The sequence below is a fragment of the Salvelinus fontinalis genome, unplaced genomic scaffold, assembly GCF_029448725.1.
Source record: "Salvelinus fontinalis isolate EN_2023a unplaced genomic scaffold, ASM2944872v1 scaffold_0002, whole genome shotgun sequence".
Classification (NCBI taxonomy): Eukaryota; Metazoa; Chordata; class Actinopteri; order Salmoniformes; family Salmonidae; genus Salvelinus; species Salvelinus fontinalis.
In genome coordinates this window covers 2,555,238-2,578,763 of record NW_026600211.1, presented here as the reverse complement: position 1 = coordinate 2,578,763, position 23,526 = coordinate 2,555,238, and the positions used below count along the sequence as shown (strand labels likewise).

Genomic DNA, 23,526 nt, shown 5'->3' with positions numbered 1-23,526 from the left:
TTTAACCCTCTGTTCCCCCCATGTCTGTGTGTGAAATTGTTTTTTGTCAACGTTGGCACGCTTCCGGCTGGTTTGCTCCGGGTTTTGTTTTATTACCTGTGCTTTGTGGCAGCCGGTACTTTGTACTTGGGTTTTGTACTTTGTGCTGCCTTACTTGTTCGTTGGACATTTGTTTTGTGACGCGGTAGTGTTCTGTGCAAATGATTGCCTTAGTAAAGTGCTTTGTCTACTCATCTCTGCTCTCCTGCGCCTGACTTCTATGCACCAGCTACACTCACCACCTGACAAGCACACTCATTCGGTTGTGGGCGCCAGCCGAACTGAAGCCTTTACACCTATCCAATCCTCAGGGATCTACGCAGGTGTCAACATGGTAGAGCAGGGTTTCCCAAACTGGGTCCTCAGGACCCCAAGGAGGGCACGTTCAGTGTTTTTCCACTACACAGCTGATTCAAATAATCAATTAATCATCACGTTTTGTTCATTTGAATCAGCTGTGTTAGTGCAAAAAACAAAATGTGCCCTCCTCGGGGTCCAGAGGACCGAGTTTGGGAAACACTGGGGTAGAGGGTAGGGGGTAGTGGTAAGTTGGGGTTGGGTATGTCAAACTCAAACTCAAACCCCTAGTTCAGGGACTGGGTACAAATTGCCCTTAGGTACAGATCTAGGATCAGCTACACCAGGGATGGACAACTATAATAGGGGTGGGGGGCCGCAAAAAAATCTGATCTCATCATGAGGGTCCGCTCCTGAGTGGCGCAGTGGTCTAAGAAACTGCATCTCAGTGCAAGAGGCGTCACTGTATTATCTGATTCGAATTCAGGCTGCATCACATCCGGCTGTGATTGGGAGTCCCATAGGGCGGCGCACAATTGGCCCAGCGTCGTCCGGGTTTAGCCGGAGTAGGCCGTCATTGTAAATAAGAATTTGTTCTTAACTGACTTGCCTAGTTAAATAAATAAAATAATGCCTCACCGATCTGCATACCCACATCCATAACCACACATGCAGGCCCCAGCCTTTTGGGGGCCCTAATCAACATTTTGTTGCCATAGGGTGCAGAGAAATGTTTGCAGTTTTTAAGCTAATTTCTTGCACTTCTACACATTTTGCCATGCCTTATGCTATGTTAATATGATATCTGAGTGAGAGTGACTTACAAAGTCAATTTGGGACCCCGCAATTCGACCATGATTACTACAAGTTTAGATAGCCGGCTAGACTAACTTACTAATGTAAACAATGTTAGCTGACATGGCTAATTGAGTGACTATCAGTGACTGACATAACAAGAGAAAAACCATAACAAGAGAAAAACTGCTGATGCACAACCACATTTGTGGAAAACTGTTAATGGACTCTTGATCAGTATATGGGCGTCTTCCTCCTCTTCCTGCCTGTTAGCCAATCTTATTAGAGCATGAAGTCATTACAGCATGTACACAGAAGCACCAGAATGCAATTAGCCATTAGCCAATCAAATAGACAAAGCAGGTCTAATTAGCAGATAGAAAGCTCACGGGGACGAGCATGCCTGTAATAACACGCCTTTAAAACCCCATCACCGCTGTCAGATAATATTCTGTGTCAGGTTGTGTGGGGACGAGATGGCTTCCTATGCGTCAACGAGCAGGGTATTCCCACTGTGGTACTAGGAATAACGAGGAGGCCTTAAACCAGGGTTGGGGTTGACTCCATTTAGACTCAGCTAATTCAGGGAGGGACTTGAAAGTCCAATTGAAGAATAACCGCCACTTTTGGATCCGCCTCCTGAAATGGAATGGAATTTAGCCATAGATCTAATAGCTGCTATGAATAGGGTTATAATGCAAAATAAGGCTTTATATGTATTTCAAGTGAATAGGAAATCAAATATTTTGTCCTAGTGTTATGTTTGGCACAGTTGAGTCCAATTGGGGATGACAGCAGTAGGGCTTGGTTGAGTGTAGTTGGGTTGAGAGTTGAGAGTTGAGGCAGGGTGTGTGATGTGTGACTGTAGTTGGGTTGAGAGTTGAGAGTTGAGGCAGGGTGTGTGATGTGTGCTGTATTTGGGTTGAGAGTTGAGGCAGGGTGTGTGATGTGTGACTGTAGTTGGGTTGAGAGTTGAGGCAGGGTGTGTGATGTGTGACTGTAGTTGGGTTGAGAGTTGAGGCAGGGTGTGTGATGTGTGACTGTAGTTGGGTTGAGAGTTGAGAGTTGAGGCAGGGTGTGTGATGTGTGCTGTATTTGGGTTGAGAGTTGAGGCAGGGTGTGTGATGTGTGACTGTAGTTGGGTTGAGAGTTGAGGCAGGGTGTGTGATGTGTGACTGTAGTTGGGTTGAGAGTTGAGGCAGGATGTGTGATGTGTGACTGTAGTTGGGTTGAGAGTTGAGGCAGGGTGTGTGATGTGTGACTGTAGTTGGGTTGAGAGTTGAGAGTTGAGGCAGGGTGTGTGATGTGTGCTGTATTTGGGTTGAGAGTTGAGGCAGGGTGTGTGATGTGTGACTGTAGTTGGGTTGAGAGTTGAGGCAGGGTGTGTGATGTGTGCTGTAGTTGGGTTGAGAGTTGAGAGTTGAGGCAGGGTGTGTGATATGTGACTGTAGTTGGGTTGAGAGTTGAGAGTTGAGGCAGGGTGTGTGATGTGTGACTGTAGTTGGGTTGAGAGTTGAGAGTTGAGGCAGGGTGTGTGATGTGTGCTGTAGTTGGGTTGAGAGTTGAGAGTTGAGGCAGGGTGTGTGATATGTGACTGTAGTTGGGTTGAGAGTTGAGAGTTGAGGCAGGGTGTGTGATGTGTGACTGTAGTTGGGTTGAGAGTTGAGGCAGGGTGTGTGATGTGTGACTGTAGTTGGATTGAGAGTTGAGAGTTGAGGCAGGGTGTGTGATGTGTGACTGTAGTTGAGTTGAGAGTTGAGGCAGGATGTGTGATGTGTATTGTAGTTGGATTGAGAGTTGAGGCAGGGTGTGTGATGTGTGACTGTAGTTGGGTTGAGAGTTGAGGCAGGGTGTGTGATGTGTGACTGTAGTTGGATTGAGAGTTGAGAGTTGAGGCAGGGTGTGTGATGTTTGCTGTTAGCCCTTCTGATAGGAAGAAGAGCTGGATTATGTGAGATCAGTCCTGGCCAGATCAAATGGGGGAAAAACCAGTTCCACACGCACATACACACACACCGGCACACACCCGACACACAAAGATACACAGACGCATAGGGATACACATAGACGCACAAACTCTCAAACCACAGATATGTTAGCAACACAAACACCATTAAAGACAAAGACACAGAGAGGTGTTGTTAAGAAACACAGAGACACCCTGCGGTTATTTAAAGAGAATCATATTTTATGAAGCAATTCTCAGGAAGTAAGTGCAGCACTGACCCGCCAGCCCCACCCCCAGACAGACCATGTCAAAACAAACTAACTCATTTAGATCAGGGTATGGACCAGCCCAGTCTGGGCTGTACACTACCAACCGCCTTAGCAACCTGCCTTAGCAACCCATCTTAGCAACCCGCCTTAGCCACCCACAAGTATACAGGTATACACAGGTACACTACACAATTATGATGGTTTCTGGGTGCTGTTCCAAGAGCACAGCAATGAAAGCCTGGTTGCCAGTCTCTTTCTGCTTTAGCAAACGTATCTCAACACTATTATATATAGTGCCACTAGATTTTAGACCGCAAAAACAGATGGAGGACAGCCACCAGGCTAAAACACTGTTAGGTGGATCAATGACACTGAATTCCATTTGAGTCTGGATGACTGAAAGTGGTGGTCCTATGATACCTGTATGGACCACAGTGAATGAGCTGTGTAATGACTTAACCTAGCATCATGTTGAGATGTAGCTCTTATGTCACTAGGCCTGGTGAGTGCAACACATACCACTCCTATTTTTCCTTGAAATTGTTTCATGGCGAAATGCCGATGAGGACCCTGTTTGAACTCGGGAGTGCCATGCATTTTACTTCCCGGGTCAAAGGTGACAGAAGACTGAAACGTAAGGATGAATCATGACCATGGACCAATGACAGATCAGAACTCGTGGTCTAATTTGATCTTAGAGTGGACTGAAGACATGGACGTCAGACTGTAAGAAACAAAAATAGCATTTGACAAATGTAAACAGAGCAGCACTGAAAGGCATAATGCAGACCAGTGAAACACAGTTCTCCCTCACATATCTTATCACATATCTCATCACATATCTTATCACATATCTTTACACATATCTTATCACATATCTTATCACATATCTTTACACATATCTTATCATATATCTTATCGCATATCTTTTCACATATCACATATCTTAATACATAACTTACCACATATCTTAACCCACACAGAGTAAGGAGAGATAAGCCAAAAGAAAACAGACAACTCAAAACAATTATGCAAAGAAGTTCTGCAGCCAAGACGATCTAAAATGTATATATTTCTTTTTCTATCCAACATAATTGAACAGCACAACCTTACTCTGCACAGACATGAGACATGATAAGGTATAGTAAGCAGAGTAAGATGTTAACCTTGATGATCCAATCATTCAGAGCGTGTGAGTGTGTGTGCGTGTGTGTGTGTGTGTGTGTGATGGAGGGATTATTGACGCGTTGCTACAGAGTGTTGCTCAGTGGGAGCTCCAGGAACGAGGAACGATGAGGTCCATTGGCTGAGTGATGTATGCGTGTTTATTAAATATGCATGCAGAGCACTGTGTGTGTGTATGTGTATAAGAGTGTGTGTGCAAGGGGGAGTGTGTGTGTCTGCGTGCATGTGTTGTGTGTGCTTGTGTGGTATTATACAGAATCATGCCGCAGTGGGGCTACATACATTCAATAACACACACACACACATACTAAAATGTACATACACACATGACTGTGCATCCCAATACTTTCAAACAAAATCACAATCATATACACACAAACATGCACACACATTCGTAATGACTTCCAGATATTTCTGACTAGAAAACATAATGTTCCTCGGAGAGTAGATCGCCAGCCAGGCAGTATCGCTACCAGCCACTATACAGCACCATCCCAGTGTTATCCACTATGCTGTACAATATCACACTATGCAGAACAGCACAGTTCAAACCATGTGTTTTCAGTATGCACACACACACACACAAGCATGCACACACACACACACACACACACACACACACACACACACACACACACACACACACACACACACACACACACACACACACACACACACACACACACACACACACACACACACACACACACACACACACACACACACCTCTCACAGCCACAACACTAGGACACAACAAACTGTATTTCACAATCAAAACATAGCCCAACAAAAGTCTGTCATTCACATGCACATTTTTTCTTAACAAAATTATTGATAGCACGTCACATTTCCATAGTCAGCCAGTCATCAATCCAGTTCAGTCCAGTTTAAGATGTAAGTGGTATAGAAAGCAGACACATGCAGTGCAACACCACCAAGTTAACCTTTAAGCACTGTTCCAAGGTCAGGTTTGATTGTTCAATCCCCAATGATTATGGTTAGGACTGGTTGAGGGAGAGCAGATCCTAGACCAGAGCTTGAGGGCAACATGAAGGACATTATGCTACATTACATTACCCAGCAAGCACCAGGTGGGGGTGGTGTACCGGACGCCATGGCAACGCCATGGCAACGCCATGGCAACACCACTGCAACATAGCAACTAATGTCTATGTTGCTGCCCGGCAGTTTGGTACAGCCCAGACTTGCTACAGTGGCATGGTCGTCAGATACACACTTCAATCACATCGTTAATAACATTGTTAATTAATTAATTAATTCATTAATCAATCAATTAATTGATCATCATCTTCAACAATCAGTCAAAAGGAGCAAGAACACAGTATCTACTGGTCTCTGGGTTTTTTTGCTAAGTGAGAGACAGACGGAGGGATAGACAGATTGAAAAAGAAAGATGATCAAGTAAACTAAAATAAAGGAAAATGTAAGAGTTAAATAAATGACAGATATGATTTAGAGGTGAAAAGACTAGTGTGGAACAAACTGCTAAAATAATAGATGGATAGATGGAGAGACAGAGAGAGAGAGAGAGAGAGAGAGAGGGATAGAGAGAAAAAATATGAATAAAAATAACAAAAAATATATATATAATGTTAGGTAGTACAACAGTTAGAGTGACAGACTGATAGATATATTAGATACAGGTAGATGATAGAGAGATTAGACTTTTTTCTCATCTTTTTTTGTCACAGGCACTAATGTCTTCACAGTCATATAGGAGGTATCCAAATTCAAAATGATTTCAGTGTCTAGAATTGCTACAAAGCTAAAACATTTAAAACTAATTATCTAACACTTCCTCCAAGTGTACCAAACTTAACTCATATATATACCTGTATGTATATATATATATATGTATATATTTATTTGTACATATATATTTCTGTATAGATAAATGATAGAATTTTTAAATGATAAAATTGAATACAATAGTCAATAAAATATCTAAGTTAAATCACAGTATAACATGGTACATTCTCAAAAACATAGTATATATTCATATATTATTTAATTCTCAGCAAAAAATGTAGCTAAAGGGTTTTAAAAGTCACTTCTGTTCATGCAGTCACAGACTTAAGTATTAGCGCCTTGATACAACTCAATGATGCTCGATGACACAACAGGGGTCAGCACTCCTGATTGGCTTAAAATGACCTCATTCCAAACATTAGAACTGTTTCCACGGTTTCCACTGTTGGGGCGCTAGGACGAGCGAGCTTCCTCAAGGAAAGATGGCCGCCCTGGTTCCTAAGCTTTAGCTAGAGTACAACTACACAAACCCCTCCACTGCAAGCCTCTGGGATTTCAATCTTCTAAACATGCAATGATTTCTGGGCTTTTCCAAGGTGTAGGGGGGCAGAAGGATCATGGGGACGACAAAACATCTCTTTATAACTATGATAAATTGTTTCCAAAATATGGCCCCTTGACAAAGCAGTATGTGCTGTAGAGAAAAGTAAAATGACAGCCTGTCTTTGTTCAGAAGTGGAAGGTGCTTTGGGGGGGTGGGGGGTGGGGGGGGTGGGGGGGCTGGACTCAAAGATCTGTGACGACATGCACAAACCCAACTCGACGACATAGGCCCTCACATAGCAGGATCAAGCCCCATCAAGCCCTCCATTCCAGACAGGATCAACAGCATCCCCAAAAAGGTTACAAAGTCTAAAAGTTGTACATCATGTCAAAGCTACATTCAACTAGGAGAAGCTGGGGGTTCGGCTGTGGGCTGGTCTCAGAGTGGAGTAGAGAGCTGAGGTGAATACGTCACACCTATGGAGAGCATGACGCTGCATGACACAGCTCTTTTAGATGACACACACACAGAAACACCAAAGCATGGTACGGTCTATAGTTTTGGTTTAACAATGTATTTTGGCACTTTAATGCACTGTCTGTTTATTCTCTGTTTGACACCTGTTGAGTTGTTCATAAGGTGTAGCCTGAGCATGGTACTGTTCAGATGACCTGATCTGTAAATCACCAGCACTTACACACTACTAGTTCTTCACAGATCCTTATTGTGTAGAGACGAGTGGATCTGAGCAGTGCCTGGCCTAGGCCCACCCCGGGGAACAAGCCAACAGGCCTACAGGTTGTCACATGACTCAGCACTCCAAGTACTATCAGTCTGCCATTGTCTTATCATCACATTAATAAAGAGGGCAATATTGCTATTGATGACTTATTCCAGTCTTATCTAATGACAGAACACAGTTAAATCTCTGTCTCACATCTATGTCTCACACTTCACTCCCACATAGTATTCCCCTAATAGTGGTATTACTACATCCGTCTTGCTGTGAAACTACATTTCTAATAATGACAGTAGTCGGGTATTGGCACAGTATTGTTCTTCACCATGGTATAATAACTATTGTATGCTGTAATGACGGATGGCTTATGCGATGACCAATTGTGCTTCATAAGATGCATCTCCTTCACATTGGTGAGTGTGTCTTCCAAGCAGGAGGGAATGAAAGGCCATGAGAACTATTTTAAAATACACTGCTCAGGGTTTCAATGACCCATTACTCCTAATGACTAAAGCTAAGCTGTCCTGATTCCTCCACATAATAACCTAATGTTTTACATCTTCAATGTAATGTCAAATCGACTCAGCTCAGAGATTCTCACTCAGTCCTCTCAAGCTTATTTGAATATTATGCAGCCATCTAGTGCCAACTGTAGATATGGCAACCAATAATTTCCTCCATCCTCTCTCCTAATAGAGAATGCTGATTTGCTCACGTGTGAAATACTATACAGATATACTCATGAAAACAGATGACTGGAAACCAATTTGGCTTAAAAGCTGTGGAGTAGAAATTTGGCACTGCTTTCCAAACGTTTCTCACGTCCAAGTTCAGCCCCAGCCGACCTCCCTGCTGCTTGAAATACTAACAGAACAACACATAAATAGATAGAATAACAAAGAAGCTATCAGGAGAAGAAAGAAACGAAAAGACAGACGGGAAAGAAAGATCTCGCTACATGTCTTTTTTTCTTCTGAATGTTCCGTTTGTGTCTGGAACACAGTGATGTCATCGTGCTCGTCAGCGGAATGACAAGAGTCTCTGTTCTGAGTTCTGATCGGCCCAGAGGAGAAAGAACAGGCTCCAATGAGGTGGCGGAGAAAGTCTCCTGTTAAATCTAATTGGGCAAAAGGGTTTGTAGTAAACATGACATCACAGGGGTTGGTATCCTTCCCTTCCGGGGGGCTTCGGTCACGCTAGATGGCCCTGAAGATGTCATGAGGTCAAAGTGATGTCACTGTCCTCATTGGCCAATGAGAGATGGGAAGCCAGACAGAGCGTGTGTAAGAGAGAGGCGACTGCATTGCTTTTATATCAACCAACTTACAAAAGGGGAGAGAGATGAAGGGGGGATCTCTCCAACGTGAGGATGCAGTCTACCAATCCAATTCAAAAGGGGATGATGTGACATGTCCCTCAGCCAATGGGAGCAGGAGAGCTAGAGTCTGTGGGAGTGTTAACCAGTCGTTGGATCCTTACAGGAGCAGGCCGGTCTCTCCGCTACCAACGAGGTGTGTTCAGTCAGAGCCAGAGGGAGGGAGACGAGCGCGTGTGTGTGTGTGTGTGTGTGTGTGTGTGTGTGTGTGTGTGTGTGTGTGTGTGTGTGTGTGTGTGTGTGTGTGTGTGTGTGTGTGTGTGTGTGTGTGTGTGTGTGTGTGTGTGTGCGTGTGCGTGTGTGTGTGTGTGTGTAAACATGACATCATTACTCACAGTTTGGAGACTTGTCTTATCCATTGTTCTGACTGGGGGAAGAGAGGAGGACCGACGATGACATCACAAAGCTCAGTTCCGACCGTAGGAGGAGTTCTGGAGCTGCTATTGCCCCAGATGACATGGCCTCGCCCTCACTCTCGGTGTCATGGGACCCCTCCAGGCGGATGTAGGTGACCCTGGTGTGGCGCCTCACCGTGGCCCTCACCAGAACACGCACCAGGGACCGGGTTACTATGGTTCCGCTTTCATCCACAGCCATGGTACAGTCATCCCTAGTTGTTCCTGTAGCGATGGTCACTAGCTGATGGTCATTTGTAGTCGCCATAACAGCAGTCTCAGTTGCCGTGGCATCCAACGTTGCCATGGCACCGCCGTTGGTAACAGTTGCCATGGCGTCAGTGGTTTCAGCGGCACCGGTGTCGGCTCGAGTGTCTCCCTCTCTCGTCTCCCCCTGTCATACCTCGCTCTCCAGGCTGGAGAAATGGGCGGAGCCTCGTCGGGAGCATAGGCTCTTGGCCTTGAGTGGCAGGTGGGGGGAATAGAAGCGTCCGGGCTGAGGCACTGACCGTAGTCTCTGGTACAGGAGCTTAGCACTGGCCGAGGCAGAGGACGAGGAGGGAGGAGGAGGGATGGGCACCGGCAGGGAGGAGGATGAGGAAGGGGCACTAGGTAGGGGTTGAGGGGGCGAGAGGGAGGGCTGAGGGGGGTGGTCCACTATCCCTCCTGGCTGCTGTGTGCTGAGGCTTGCCTGGCTGCCTGACTTGGCCTGGCCCTGGTCTGGTTTGGGAGGGGGTTTGGGCCGTGAGCCCCCGCTGAAGCTGTGGCAGTGGGGGAGCAGCTCCTCCTGGCTGTGGGACAGGGCCGTGCTTCCTCTCTTCCCATGGCCGTGTGACCGCCCTTGGGGGTGAGGGTGCACATGGGGGTGTGGGTACTGGCTACATGAACATGACACCCCTGACCCCTGGTTTCTGTCTCGAGCGCGTCCCTTGCCCTTCCCCCTTCCTCCCCTTTTCCACTTCTTCTCTCCCTTCATTGGGAGTTTGTCCACAGACCAGTACCGTCGGGGGAGCGGGTGGTTTGCTGGAGGGGGGGGCCACTGGGACCCCAGACCTCCACTCCCTCCCCCTGACGACCACCCTACTCCTGGCCCTGAACCCCAAGAATCTCCCCCCGCCCCCCCCCAGCCCTCCACTCGCCCTAGTATAGAGTCGTCTCTGCTGTTGATGCTGCCCCCTTTCTCTCTGGAGGGGTATGTGCCGAAAAACCAGCTCCCTCCCCCTATCCCCCCTATCCCACTATTCCCTGGACCTCCAGCCCCCCCACTCCCCTCCCTCCCCTCCCTCCCCTCCCAATACCTCTCAAATCGCCCAAACTCCCCTGATGAGCCCTCATCAGAGTAACTCTCCTCTGCTCTCGCCCTGTCTCTTTCTGACTCTGACACAGCACCTCTCCCACCCGCCCTCCTCACCTTCTCCTCCACCCGTTCCCTCGCTCTGTCTCTCTGCCTCTCCTCCTCCACATCTTGCTCATCATCCTCCTCAGAGTCCCACTCATGGAAGGAGAGCCCCTCCTGGGTGTTAGCCCTGCCTTTCTCATAGTGCATCAACAGAGGCCTCTTCTCTCCTTCTCTCCCTCCCTCCCTTCTCTCCACCCCTCCACTCCTCCGCCTCTTGGAGAGTGGGATGAGGGGAGGGAGGGAGGAGGGGGGTGTTCCAGAGTTGGGGTCCCCCCCTTCCCCGTTTCCTCCGCTCACCCAGAACTTGACCGAGGAGGGGAGTTTGGGGTAGTGCTTACTGGGGGGTCGATGTCTGGAGTGGGAACGGGATGATTTGGGCTGCCTCTCCCTGCTCCTGCTGCTATCCTCCTCTCTATCACCCCCCTCTTCCTCTTCTCCCTCCCTCCTTCCTCGCTCCCTCTCTCCTGCCCATGCTGAATCTCTCCCTTTCTCCCCAAACGTACTACGATACTGGGTTGGAAAGGAAGAGTAGTCTGGCATCCCTCCTTCTCTCCCTCCATCCCCCTCTCCCTCCCTATCTGCCTCCACATCCCCCTCTTCTTGCTCGGAACGCCCAGTCGATTTCTTCCTCTTCTTCGTCTTCAGCGCCTTCTTCTTCCGCTTCTTTTTCACCTTCCGTCTCTTCCTCTCTTTGTCTCTCTCTCGTTCCCTCTCCTCTCTCTTTTTCCTCTTCTTCTTCTTTTTCTTCTTCTCTTTATCTTTCCTCCTCTTCTTCTCTCGTTTCCTCTCGTCATCTCCTCCTCCTCCACTGCGATCCCTCTCTCTCTCACCCCAGCCCGCCCACCACTCCTGTAACTGGGCCAACTGGCTACCTCCTCTCTCCCTCTCCCTTTCTCTCTCCCCTCGGGCAGGGCGTGGTTTTCGGGGTGGTATAGGTGGTGGCTGGCGCCCGTGACTGAGAGAGCGAGAGGAGATAATTGAACGCTGTCTGTCCCTCCCCCTCCCCAGGAGAAGACTGGACTCCTCTGTCAGCTCCTCATCCTCATCATCCTCCTCTGCGTCCAAACCTTCCTGCGTGCTCTGAGAGGTCAAGGAGGAGGAGGAGGAAGGAGAGGAGGAGCGAGAGGAGGAGGTAGAGGAAGAGGTGGACGATGTGTTAGAGGAAGAGGAGGAAGTTGAGCTTGTGTAGGGGAGTGAGGTGGAGGGGGAAGGGGGAGTGTAGGTGGGGGACATGGGCATGGTTACGGGGAGCGGGAGAGGAGGAGAGAGGGGGCGTCCCCTCCTCCCTCCACCGTCCCTCGCTCCATCCCTTCCTCCTCCCCTGCGCCCCAGTGGTAGGATGTTCTCGTACAGAGGCCCGCCTGGCTCTTTGGGCTTCTTGGGCCGGCGCTTCCTCCAAAAGGATGAGGGGAGAGGGGGGGACGGTTGTGGCAGCGGGGGGTTAGTGGGCAGAGGGACTGGGGTCACGCCCACGGCTTGGCTTTTAGGAGGCAGCCGAGGCGTCCAAGGTTTGACCCCTCCCTTCCCCTGACACCCAGCACCACCACCTCCCTCCACCCTCTTCCCCACCCCCTGGTCAGGACCTTTCTCTGAGTAGAAGGCCACAGTGGCAGGAGGAGGTTGAGGGTGACTCCTGGGGGCTGTTTTGGGGGTCTGGGACCCTGCCGGCTGGTCCATACAGGGCCCCAGACCCTCAGGGTCGATGGGTCCATAGTAGCGTTTATATCCATCCAGCCCCCCACCACCACCACCACCACCACCACCACCAACCCCCACTCCTCCAGCTGTCGTGCCCCAGGTCGGAGCCACTTTCTGGGGGAAGGGTCCCATGTCTGCGACGGCCCCGCGGACAGCCATGGGGTTGGTGGCGGTCCCGGCCTTGGGCAGCCTCCAGCGGTCCACCACAGCCAGTCTGCGATCGGGCCGGGGGAGGAATGTGGAGCAGGGCAGGGGCGCCCCCAGCATGGGAGTGTTGGAGGGTCCCAGCGCCGTTCCAGAATGTACCACGGTGGGAGGGGATCCAGGTAGCTGTGTTTTGTAGACGGGCTGTGACTGTTGCTGCTGTTGCTGCTGCGCCATGGTCAGGGCCGGGTTGGTTGACGACGCACTGACCAAGTGTGGCGGGGGCGGGACTGTTACCATGGTGCCATGATGGTGGGGTAGCATAGCCATGGAGGATTTGGCCCCGCCCGGCGTGGTTTCATCCTCAAAGCTACAACAACTGTACATGCCCTGGTAGAGAGGGAGAGATAGAGAACAAGCGGGGAATGGTAATGAACATTCAATCATGTATTAATAGAATCAAATCAAACATGCCCTATGTGACTGAGGGACGAGCAGTTATCAGTCGAGCTGTATGCATAATATATATTAGTATGTGTTGTTTCTATCAATGTCATCGTCAAGGTTACCATACATTCTGAGTGTGAGAGGACTTGAATTCCAATGAATCCTGGGAATTGTCTGAGTGGAAATGGAATTGACCTCAACATACACGTCACACACATACACATCACACGCGCACGGACACATGCACACGAACACACTGACACACATACATAAGATACCTCAATCTCTTGACACCCCCCCCAAACACACACACCATTTCCCACCACACAAACTCACCCTACTGATGGCCAGTAGGAAGTCCAGTCTCCCAGAGCTGGTAGCCATGCAGTGTCTGAGCCTCCAGTAGACCAGGTGCTCCCAGGCAAATACCAGCAGACTGAGCCCCATAGCCACCAGCAGCATGTAGAAGACACCCGCCATGTTGTCTATGTCCAGCTTACTGCTCATCACCTCAATCTTGTCATTGTGACAGATACCAGACAGCCACAGACGCTCCAGCATCTCAATCTCATCTGGGGGGGGGAGAGGGGAGTGAAACAGGGAAAAGGGGAATAGGGGTAGGGACAGAGAGAGATGGGGGATAGGAAGAGGGACAGATAGAGATGTGGGATAGGGAGAGGGACAGAGAGATGGGGGATAGCGAGAGGGACAGAGAGAGATGGGGGATTGGGAGAGGGCAAGAGAGAGATTGGGGATAGGGAGAGGGACACAGAGAGATGGGGGAGGGGAGAGGGACAGAGAGAGATGGGGATAGAGAGATGAACAGAGAGATATGGGAGACAGGGAGAGGGACAGAGAGAGTTGGGGGATAGGGAGAGGGACAGAGAGAGATATGTGATAGGGAGAGGGACAGAGAGAGATGAAGAGAGGGAGAGGGACAGAGAGAGATGTGGGATAGGGAGAGGGACAGAGAGAGATGTTTGATAGGGAGAGGGACAGAGAGAGATGAAGAGAGGGTACAAAGGGAGGTGAGGAGGCAGGCAGAAAGGGATTCATGCAAAGGAGATAATTGGGGAGGGAAGGGGAAAAGAAGGTGAAGGAGGAGGAGTTAGGATTAGGGAGTAGGGTGAGGTTGGAGGAGGAGAAGAGAGGAGGACAGGAGTAGAGTGGAGGGTTAGGGAGTAGGGGGAGGTTGGAGGACGAGGATGGAGGAGAGCATGAGTGGAGGGTTAGGGAGTAGGGAGAGGTTGAAGGAGGAGGAGTAGAGAGGAGAACAGGAGTGGAGGATTAGGGAGTAGGGGGAGGTTGGAGGAGGAGGAGAGATGAGGACAGGAGTGGAGGGTTAGGGAGTAGGGGGAGGTTGGAGGAGTAGGAGGAGTTAGGATTAGGGAGTAGGGAGAGGTTGGAGGAGGAGGAGAGATGAGGACAGGAGTGGAGGGTTAGGGAGTAGGGGGAGGTTGGAGGAGGAGGAGAGATGAGGACAGGAGTGGAGGGTTAGGGAGTAGGGGGAGGTTGGAGGAGGAGGATAGAGGAGAGCATGAGTGGAGGGTTAGGGAGTAGGGAGAGGTTGGAGGAGGAGTAGAGAGGAGAACAGGAGTGGAGGATTAGGGAGTAGGGAGAGGTTGGAGGAGGAGGAGAGATGAGGACAGGAGTGGAGGGTTAGGGAGTAGGGAGAGGTTGAAGGAGGAGGAGTAGAGAGGAGAACATGAGTGGAGGGTTAGGGAGTAGGGAGAGGTTGGAGGCGAAGAGAGGAGGACAGGAGAGGAGGGTTAGTGTTAGCTGTGTGTGTGTGTGTGTGTGTGTGTGTGTGTGTGTGTGTGTGTGTGTGTGTGTGTGTGTGTGTGTGTGTGTGTGTGTGTGTGTGTGTGTGTGTGTGTGTGTGTGTGTGTGTGTGTGTGTGTTCCATTAGCACTAAAGGGAGCTCCTCAGGCCCTCTGTTTGCTCCTCATTCAAGGTGACTCCTCAAGGTCAATAGTCAACAATTGTAAAGGCCTGTTTTGTCAAGCTTCAAAAGTACGGCAAAATGAGAAGAGAATGAGGAGGAGAGAGAGTTAAAGAAAGAGAGAGAGGGGGGGTAGAAGAGGAGGAGCTGAACAATGACATATAAAATAGATGTAAAATAAGCCTCAAAACTTTATAACCCTAGAACTGAGGGCAAATAAAGAGAGGAGAGAGAAAGAGACAGGAAGGAGGAAGAGAAGAGGGAGAGAGGATAAAAATAAGTAAAGAGAAAGAGAGGGATGAAAGAAGGAATGAGGGAGAGAAGCAGAGGTAGTTATATATAGTGGGAGAGAAAAGAGGAGGAGAGAGGAAATCTTTCTCTGTCCACGACCACAGTGTGCCAGGGGAAAGAGAGGAGCGAGGGAACGAGGGAGGCAGAGACGGAGGACGAGAGGCAGAGATTGTGTCATTATGACAAACAGCAGGTACACTCTTCAGTTTGAAGAGGATGAGAGGAGAGAAAAAGGGGTAAATGTGACACATTAGAGAGAAGCGAAGGAGAAGAAGAGAGAAGGGAGAGCTTGGAGATTAGAATCATTTAAATGTGGTGGAAGGATGGCCAGAATCTATATCATGGTGGTAGGCTCAGGTGGGTTAGGGGATTCTCATCTGCTGACCTACAGGGGAGCCAGCATGTTTGTCTTTCTCATTAATGAATACTAGCCTACACACAAGCACAGGGGGCCCTACACCCTGTCTGATTGGCTGATATGGAAACTGCTTGTGTAACCATAGTGATGGACAGACAGGTAACAGATGTATGATTCATTGAGGGATTAAAAAATAATTTAGCAGAGACGAATGCAATGAAACTACTATCACAACAACCACTACTAATCCTCTACTATCATAACGACCACTACTTCTACTGCTCTACTGTTATAACAACCTCTACTACTACTGCTCTACTATCATAACAACCTCTACTACTGCTCTACTATCATAACAACCTCTACTACTGCTCTACTATCATAACAACCTCTACTACTGCTACTCTACTATCATAACAACCACTACTACTGCTCTACTATCATAACAACCTCTACTACTGCTCTACTATCATAACAACCACTACTACTGCTCTACTATCATAACAACCTCTACTACTACTGCTCTACTATCATAACAACCACTACTAATCATCTACTATCATAACGACCACTACTACGACTGCTCTACTGTTATAACAACCACTACTACTACTGCTCTACTATCATAACAACCTCTACTACTAATCCTCTACTATCAAAACAACCTCTACTACTACTGCTCTACTATCATAACAACCTCTACTACTACTGCTCTACTCTCATAGCAACCTCTACTACTACTGCTCTACTCTCATAACAACCTCTACTACTACTGCTCTACTATCATAACAACCACTACTACTAATCCTCTACTCTCAAAACAACCTCTACTACTTCTCTACTGTTATAACAACCTCTACTACTACTACTCTACTATCACAACAACCTCTACTACTACTCTACTATCACAACAACCTCTACTACTACTACTCTACTATCACAACAACCACTACTACTACTGCTACTCTACTATCATAACAACCTCTACTACTGCTCTACTATCATAACAACCACTACTACTTCTGTTCTACTATCATAACAACCACTACTACTACTTCTCTACTATCATAACAACCACTACTACTTCTGCTCTACTATCATAACAACCACTACTACTACTTCTCTACTATCATAACAACCACTACTACTTCTGCTCTACTATCATAACAACCACTACTACTACTTCTCTACTATCATAACAACCACTACTACTTCTGCTCTACTATCATAACAATAACTACTACTACTTCTCTACTATCATAACAACCACTACTACTACTGCTCTACTATCATAACAACCACTACTACTACTGCTCTACTATCATAACAACCTCTACTACTACTGCTCTACTATCATAACAACCTCTACTACTACTACTCTACTGTCATAACAACCTCTACTACTACTGCTCTACTATCATAACAACCTCTACTACTTCTGCTCTACTATCATAACAACCTCTACTACTACTGCTCTACTATCATAACAACCACTACCACCACATTCTCTACTATCATAACAACCTCTACTACTACTGCTCTACTATCATAACAACCTCTACTACTACTGCTCTACTATCATAACAACCACTACTACTACTGCTCTACTATCATAACAACCTCTACTACTACTGCTCTACTATCATAACAACCTCTACTACTACTACTCTACTGTCATAACAACCTCTACTACTACTGCTCTACTATCATAACAACCTCTACTACTTCTGCTCTACTATCATAACAACCTCTACTACTACTGCTCTACTATCATAACAACCACTACCACCACATTCTCTACTATCATAACAACCATTACTACTACTGCTCTACTATCATAACAACCTCTACTACTACTGCTCTACTATCATAACAACCACTACCACCACATTCTCTACTATCATAACAACCATTACTACTACTGCTCTACTATCATAACAACCTCTACTACTACTGCTCTACTATCATAACAACCTCTACTACTACTGCTCTACTATCATAACAACCTCTACTACTTCTGCTCTACTATCATAACAACCTCTACTACTACTGCTCTACTATCTTAATAACCACTACTACTACTGCTCTACTATCATAACAACCTCTACTACTACTACTCTACTGTCATAACAACCTCTACTACCACTGCTCTACTATCATAACAACCACTACTACTACTGCTCTACTGTTATAACAACCTCTACTACTGCTCTACTATCATAACTACCTCTACTACTACTGCTCTACTATCATAACAACCTCTACTGCTACTACTCTACTATCATAACAACCTCTACTACTGCTTTACTATCATAACAACCTCTACTACTACTGCTCTACTATCATAACAACCTCTACTACTGCTCTACTATCATAACAACCTCTACTACTACTACTCCACTATCATAATGTCACGACTTCTGCTGAAATCGATGCCTCTCCTTGTTCGGGTGGTGCTCAGCGGTCGACATCACCGGTTTTCTAGCCATCGCCGATCCATTTTTCATTTTCCATTTGTCATGTCTTGTTATCCCACATACCTGGTTCTTATTTCCCCCATTAATTGTTGTGTATTTAACCCTCTGTTTCCTCCATGTCTTTGTGTGGTATTGTTTATTCTGTTTCATGTTATGCGCACGTTAGTCTTTTGCGCTGGGTTATGTCAATCCAAAATGTTATTTTGTGTTTATTTTGACGTGTGCTTTTGGTTCGCCTAAATAAAAGGCTCCGTTGGTTACCCAATATCTGCTCTCCTGCACCTGACTCTCTTACAGCCATTTACACATACCTGACACATAACAACCACAACTAATGCTCTACTATCATAACGACCACTACACTGCTCTACTATCATAACGACCACTACTACTTCTGCTCTACCATCATAACAACCACCACTACTACTGCTCTACTATCATAACAACTACTATTTACTGCTCTACTACCATAACAACAACTACTACTACTGCTCTACTACCATAACAACCACTACTACTACTGCTCTACTATCATAACAACCACTACTACTTCTGCTCTACTATCATAACAACCACTACTACTGCTCTACTATCATAACAACCAATTCTACTACTGCTCTACTATCATAACAACCACTAATACTGCATTACTATCATAACAACCACTACTACTACTGCTCTACTATCATAACGACCACTACTGCTCTACTATTATTTATTTATTTATTTTTATTTATTTTACCGTTATTTTACCAGGTAAGTTGACTGAGAACACGTTCTCATTTGCAGCAACGACCTGGGGAATAGTTACAGGGGAGAGGAGGGGGATGAATGAGCCAATTGTAAACTGGGGATTATTAGGTGACCATGATGGTTTGAGGGCCAGATTGGGAATTTAGCCAGGACACCGGGGTTAACACCCCTACTCTTACGATAAGTGCCATGGGATCTTTAATGACCTCAGAGAGTCAGGACACCCGTTTAACGTCCCATCCGAAAGACGGCACCCTACACAGGGCAGTGTCCCCGATCACTGCCCTGGGGCATTGGGATATTTTTTAGACCAGAGGAAAGAGTGCCTCCTACTGGCCCTCCAACACCACTTCCAGCAGCATCTGGTCTCCCATCCAGGGACTGACCAGGACCAACCCTGCTTAGCTTTCAGAAGCAAGCCAGCTGTGGTATGCAGGGTGGTATGCTGATGGCTATAACAACCACTACTACTACTGATCTACTATCATAATAACCACTACTACTACTGCTCTACTATCATAACAACCACTACTACTACTGCTCTACCATCATGACAACCACTACTACTACTGCTCTACCATCATAACAACCACTACTACTACTGCTCTACTATCATAACAACCACTACTACTGCTCTACTATCATAACAACCACTACTACTACTGCTCTACTATCATAATAACCACTACTATTACTGCTCTACTATCATAATAACCACTACTACTACTGCTCTACTATCATAATAACCACTACTACTGCTCTACTATCATAATAACCACTACTACTACTGCTCTACTATCATAATAACCACTACAATTACTGCTCTACTATCATAATAACCACTACTATTACTGCTCTACTATCATAATAACCACTACTACTGATCTACTATCATAATAACCACTACTACTGCTCTACTATCATAACAACCTCTACTACTACTGCTCTACCATCATAACAACCACCACTACTACTGCTCTACTATCATAACAACCTCTACTACTACTGCTCTACTATCATAACATCCACTACTACTACTGCTCTACTATCATAACAACCACTACTACTACTGCTCTACTATCATAACGACCACGACTACTACTGCTCTACTATTATAACAACCACTACTACTACTGCTCTACTATCATAATAACCACTACTACTGCTCTACTATCATAACAACCACTACCACAACTAATCTACTATCATAATAACCTCTACTACTGCTCTACCATCATAACAACCACCACTACTACTGCTCTACTTTCATAACAACCACTACTACTGCTCTACTATCATAACGACCACTACTACTGCTCTACTATCATAACAACCACTACTACTACTGCTCTACTATCATAACGACCACTACTACTACTGCTCTACTATCATAACCACCACTACTACTACTGCTCGAATATGAAATCAAATCAAATTTATATATATAGCCCTTCGTACATCAGCTGATATCTGAAAGTGCTGTACAGAAACCCAGGCTAAAACCCCAAACAGCAAGCAATGGAGGTGTAGAAGCACGACAGGTGTAGAAGCATATAATAACAACCACTACTACTACTGCTCTACTACCACAACAAACACCACTTCTACTGCTCTACTGTTATAACAACCACTACTACTACTGCTCTACTATCATAACAACCACTACTACTACTGCTGTACTATAATAACCACCACTACTACTACTGCTCTACTACCACAACAAACACCACTTCTACTGCTCTACTTTTATAACAACCACTACTACTACTGCTCTACTATCATAACAACCACTACTACTACTGCTCTACTACCACAACAAACACCACTTCTACTGCTCTACTGTTATAACAACCACTACTACTACTGCTCTACTACCACAACAAACACCACTTCTACTGCTCCACTGTTATAACAACCACTACTACTACTGCTCTAGTACCACAACAAACACCACTTCTACTGCTCTACTGTTATAACAACCACTACTACTACTGCTCTACTATCATAACACCCACTATTACTACTGCTCTACTATAATAACCACCACTACTACTTCTGCTCTACCATCAAAACAACCACCACTACTACTTCTCTACTGTCATAACAACCACTACTACTGCTCTACTATCATAACAACCACTACTACTACTGCTCTACAATCATAACAACCACTACTACTGCTCTACTATCATAACGACCACTACTACTACTGCTCTACTATCATAACAACCACTAATACTGCTCTACTATCATAACAACCACTACTACTACTGCTCTACTGTTATAACAACCACTACTACTGTTTTACTATCATAACGACCACTACTACTGCTGATCTACTGTTATAACAACCACTACTACTGCTCTACCATCATAACGACCACTACTACTACTGCTCTACTAACATAGCAACCACTACTACTACTGCTCTACTATCATAACAACCACTACTACTGCTCTACTATCATAACAACCACTAATACTAATCTACTATAATAACAACCACTACTACTACTGCTCTACTGTTATAACAGCCACTCCTACTGTTTTACTATCATAACGACCACTACTACTACTGCTCTACTGTTATAACAACCACTTCTACTGCTGCTCCACTATCATAACAACCACTACTACTACTGCTCTACTATCATAACAACCACTACTACTGCTCTACTATCATAACAACCACTACTACTACTGCTCTACTATCATAACAACCACTACTACTACTCTACTATCATAACAACCACTACTACTGCTCTACTATCAAAACCACCCCTACTACAGCTCTACCATCATAACAACCACTACTACTACTGCTCGAATATCAAAACAAATCAAATCAAATGTATTTTTATAGCCCTTCGTACATCAGCTGATATTTTAAAGTGCTGTACAGAAACCCAGCCTAAAACCCCAAACAGCAAGCAATGGGGGTGTAGAAGCACGACAGGTGTAGAAGCATATAATAACAACCACTACTACTACTGCTCTACTACCACAACAAACACCACTTCTACTGCTCTACTGTTATAACAACCACTACTACTACTGCTCTACTATAAGAACCACCACTACTACTACTGCTCTACTACCACAACAAACACCACTTCTACTGCTCTACTGTTATAACAACCACTACTACTACTGCTCTACTATAATAACCACCACTACTACTACTGCTCTACTATCATACCACCCACTACTACTGCTCTACTATCATAATAACCACTACTACTGCTCTACTACCATAACAACCACTACTACTACTGCTCTACCATCATAACAACCACCACTACTACTGCTCTACTATCATAATAACCACTACTTCTGCTCTACTATCATAACCACCACTACTACTGCTCTACTATCATAACCACCACTACAACTGCTCTACCATCATAACAACCACTACTACTACTGCTCTACTATCATAACAACAACTACTACTGCTCTACTATAATAACCACCACTACTACTACTGCTCTACTACCACAACAAACACCACCACTACTGCTCTACTATCATAACACCCACTATTCCTACTGCTCTACCATCATAACAACTACTACTACTGCTCTACTATCATAATAACCACTACTACTGCTCTACTATCATAACAACCACTACTACTGCTCTACTATCAAAACAACCACTACTACTGCTCTACTATAACAACAACCAGTACTGCTACTACTCTACTGTCTTAAAAACAACCACTACTACTGCTCTACTATCATAACAACCAGCATTACGACTGCTCTACATTCAAAACCACCACTCCTACTACTGGTCTACGATTATAACCACCACTACTACTGCTCTACTATCACAACAACCACTACTACTACTGCTCTACTATCACAACAACCACCACCACTCCTGCTCTACTGTTATAACAACCACTACTACTACTGCTCTACTATCATAACAACCACTACTACTACTGCTCTACCATCATAACAACCACTACTACTACTGCTCTACTATCATTACAACCACTACTACTACTGCTCGAATATCAAATCAAATCAAATCAAATGTATTTATATAGCCCTTCGTAAATCAGCTGATATCTCAAAGTACTGTACAGAAACCCAGCCTAAAACCCCAAACAGCAAGCAATGGGGTTGTAGAAGCACGCCAGGTGTTGAAGCATATAATAACAACAACTACTACTACTGCTCTACTACCACAACAAACACCACTTCTACTGTTCTACTGTTATAACAACCACTACTACTACTGCTCTACTATAAGAACCACCACTACTACTACTGCTCTACTATAATAACAACCACTACTATTTCTGCTCTACTACCACAACAAACACCACTTCTACTGGTCTACTGTTATAACAACCACTACTACTACTGCTCTACTATAATAACCACCACTACTACTACTGCTCTACTACCACAGCAAACACCACTTCTACTGCTCTACTGTTATAACAACCACTACTACTACTGCTCTACTATAATAACCACCACTACTACTACTGCTCTACTACCACAACAAACACCACTTCTACTGCTCTACTGTTATAACAAACACAACTACTACTGCTCTACTATAATAACCACCACTACTACTACTGCTCTACTACCACAACAAACACCACTTCTACTGCTCTACTGTTATAACAACCACTACCA

General features: G+C 45.7%; 1 protein-coding gene across 1 annotated transcript in view; it reads right to left on the bottom strand.

Annotated features, from left to right (window-relative positions):
* Positions 1-7,405: 7,405 nt before the first annotated feature.
* Positions 7,406-23,526, bottom strand: part of LOC129841915 (glutamate receptor ionotropic, NMDA 2D) — a 180,956-nt gene continuing 164,835 nt past the window's right edge. The window contains exons 15-16 of the mRNA XM_055910277.1: positions 13,381-13,616; positions 7,406-12,987 (exon numbers count right to left, since the gene is read on the bottom strand). Coding sequence (XP_055766252.1) covers positions 9,754-12,987; positions 13,381-13,616 — 3,470 coding nt within the window. The 3' untranslated portion in view covers positions 7,406-9,753. The remainder of the gene's footprint in view (positions 12,988-13,380; positions 13,617-23,526) is intronic.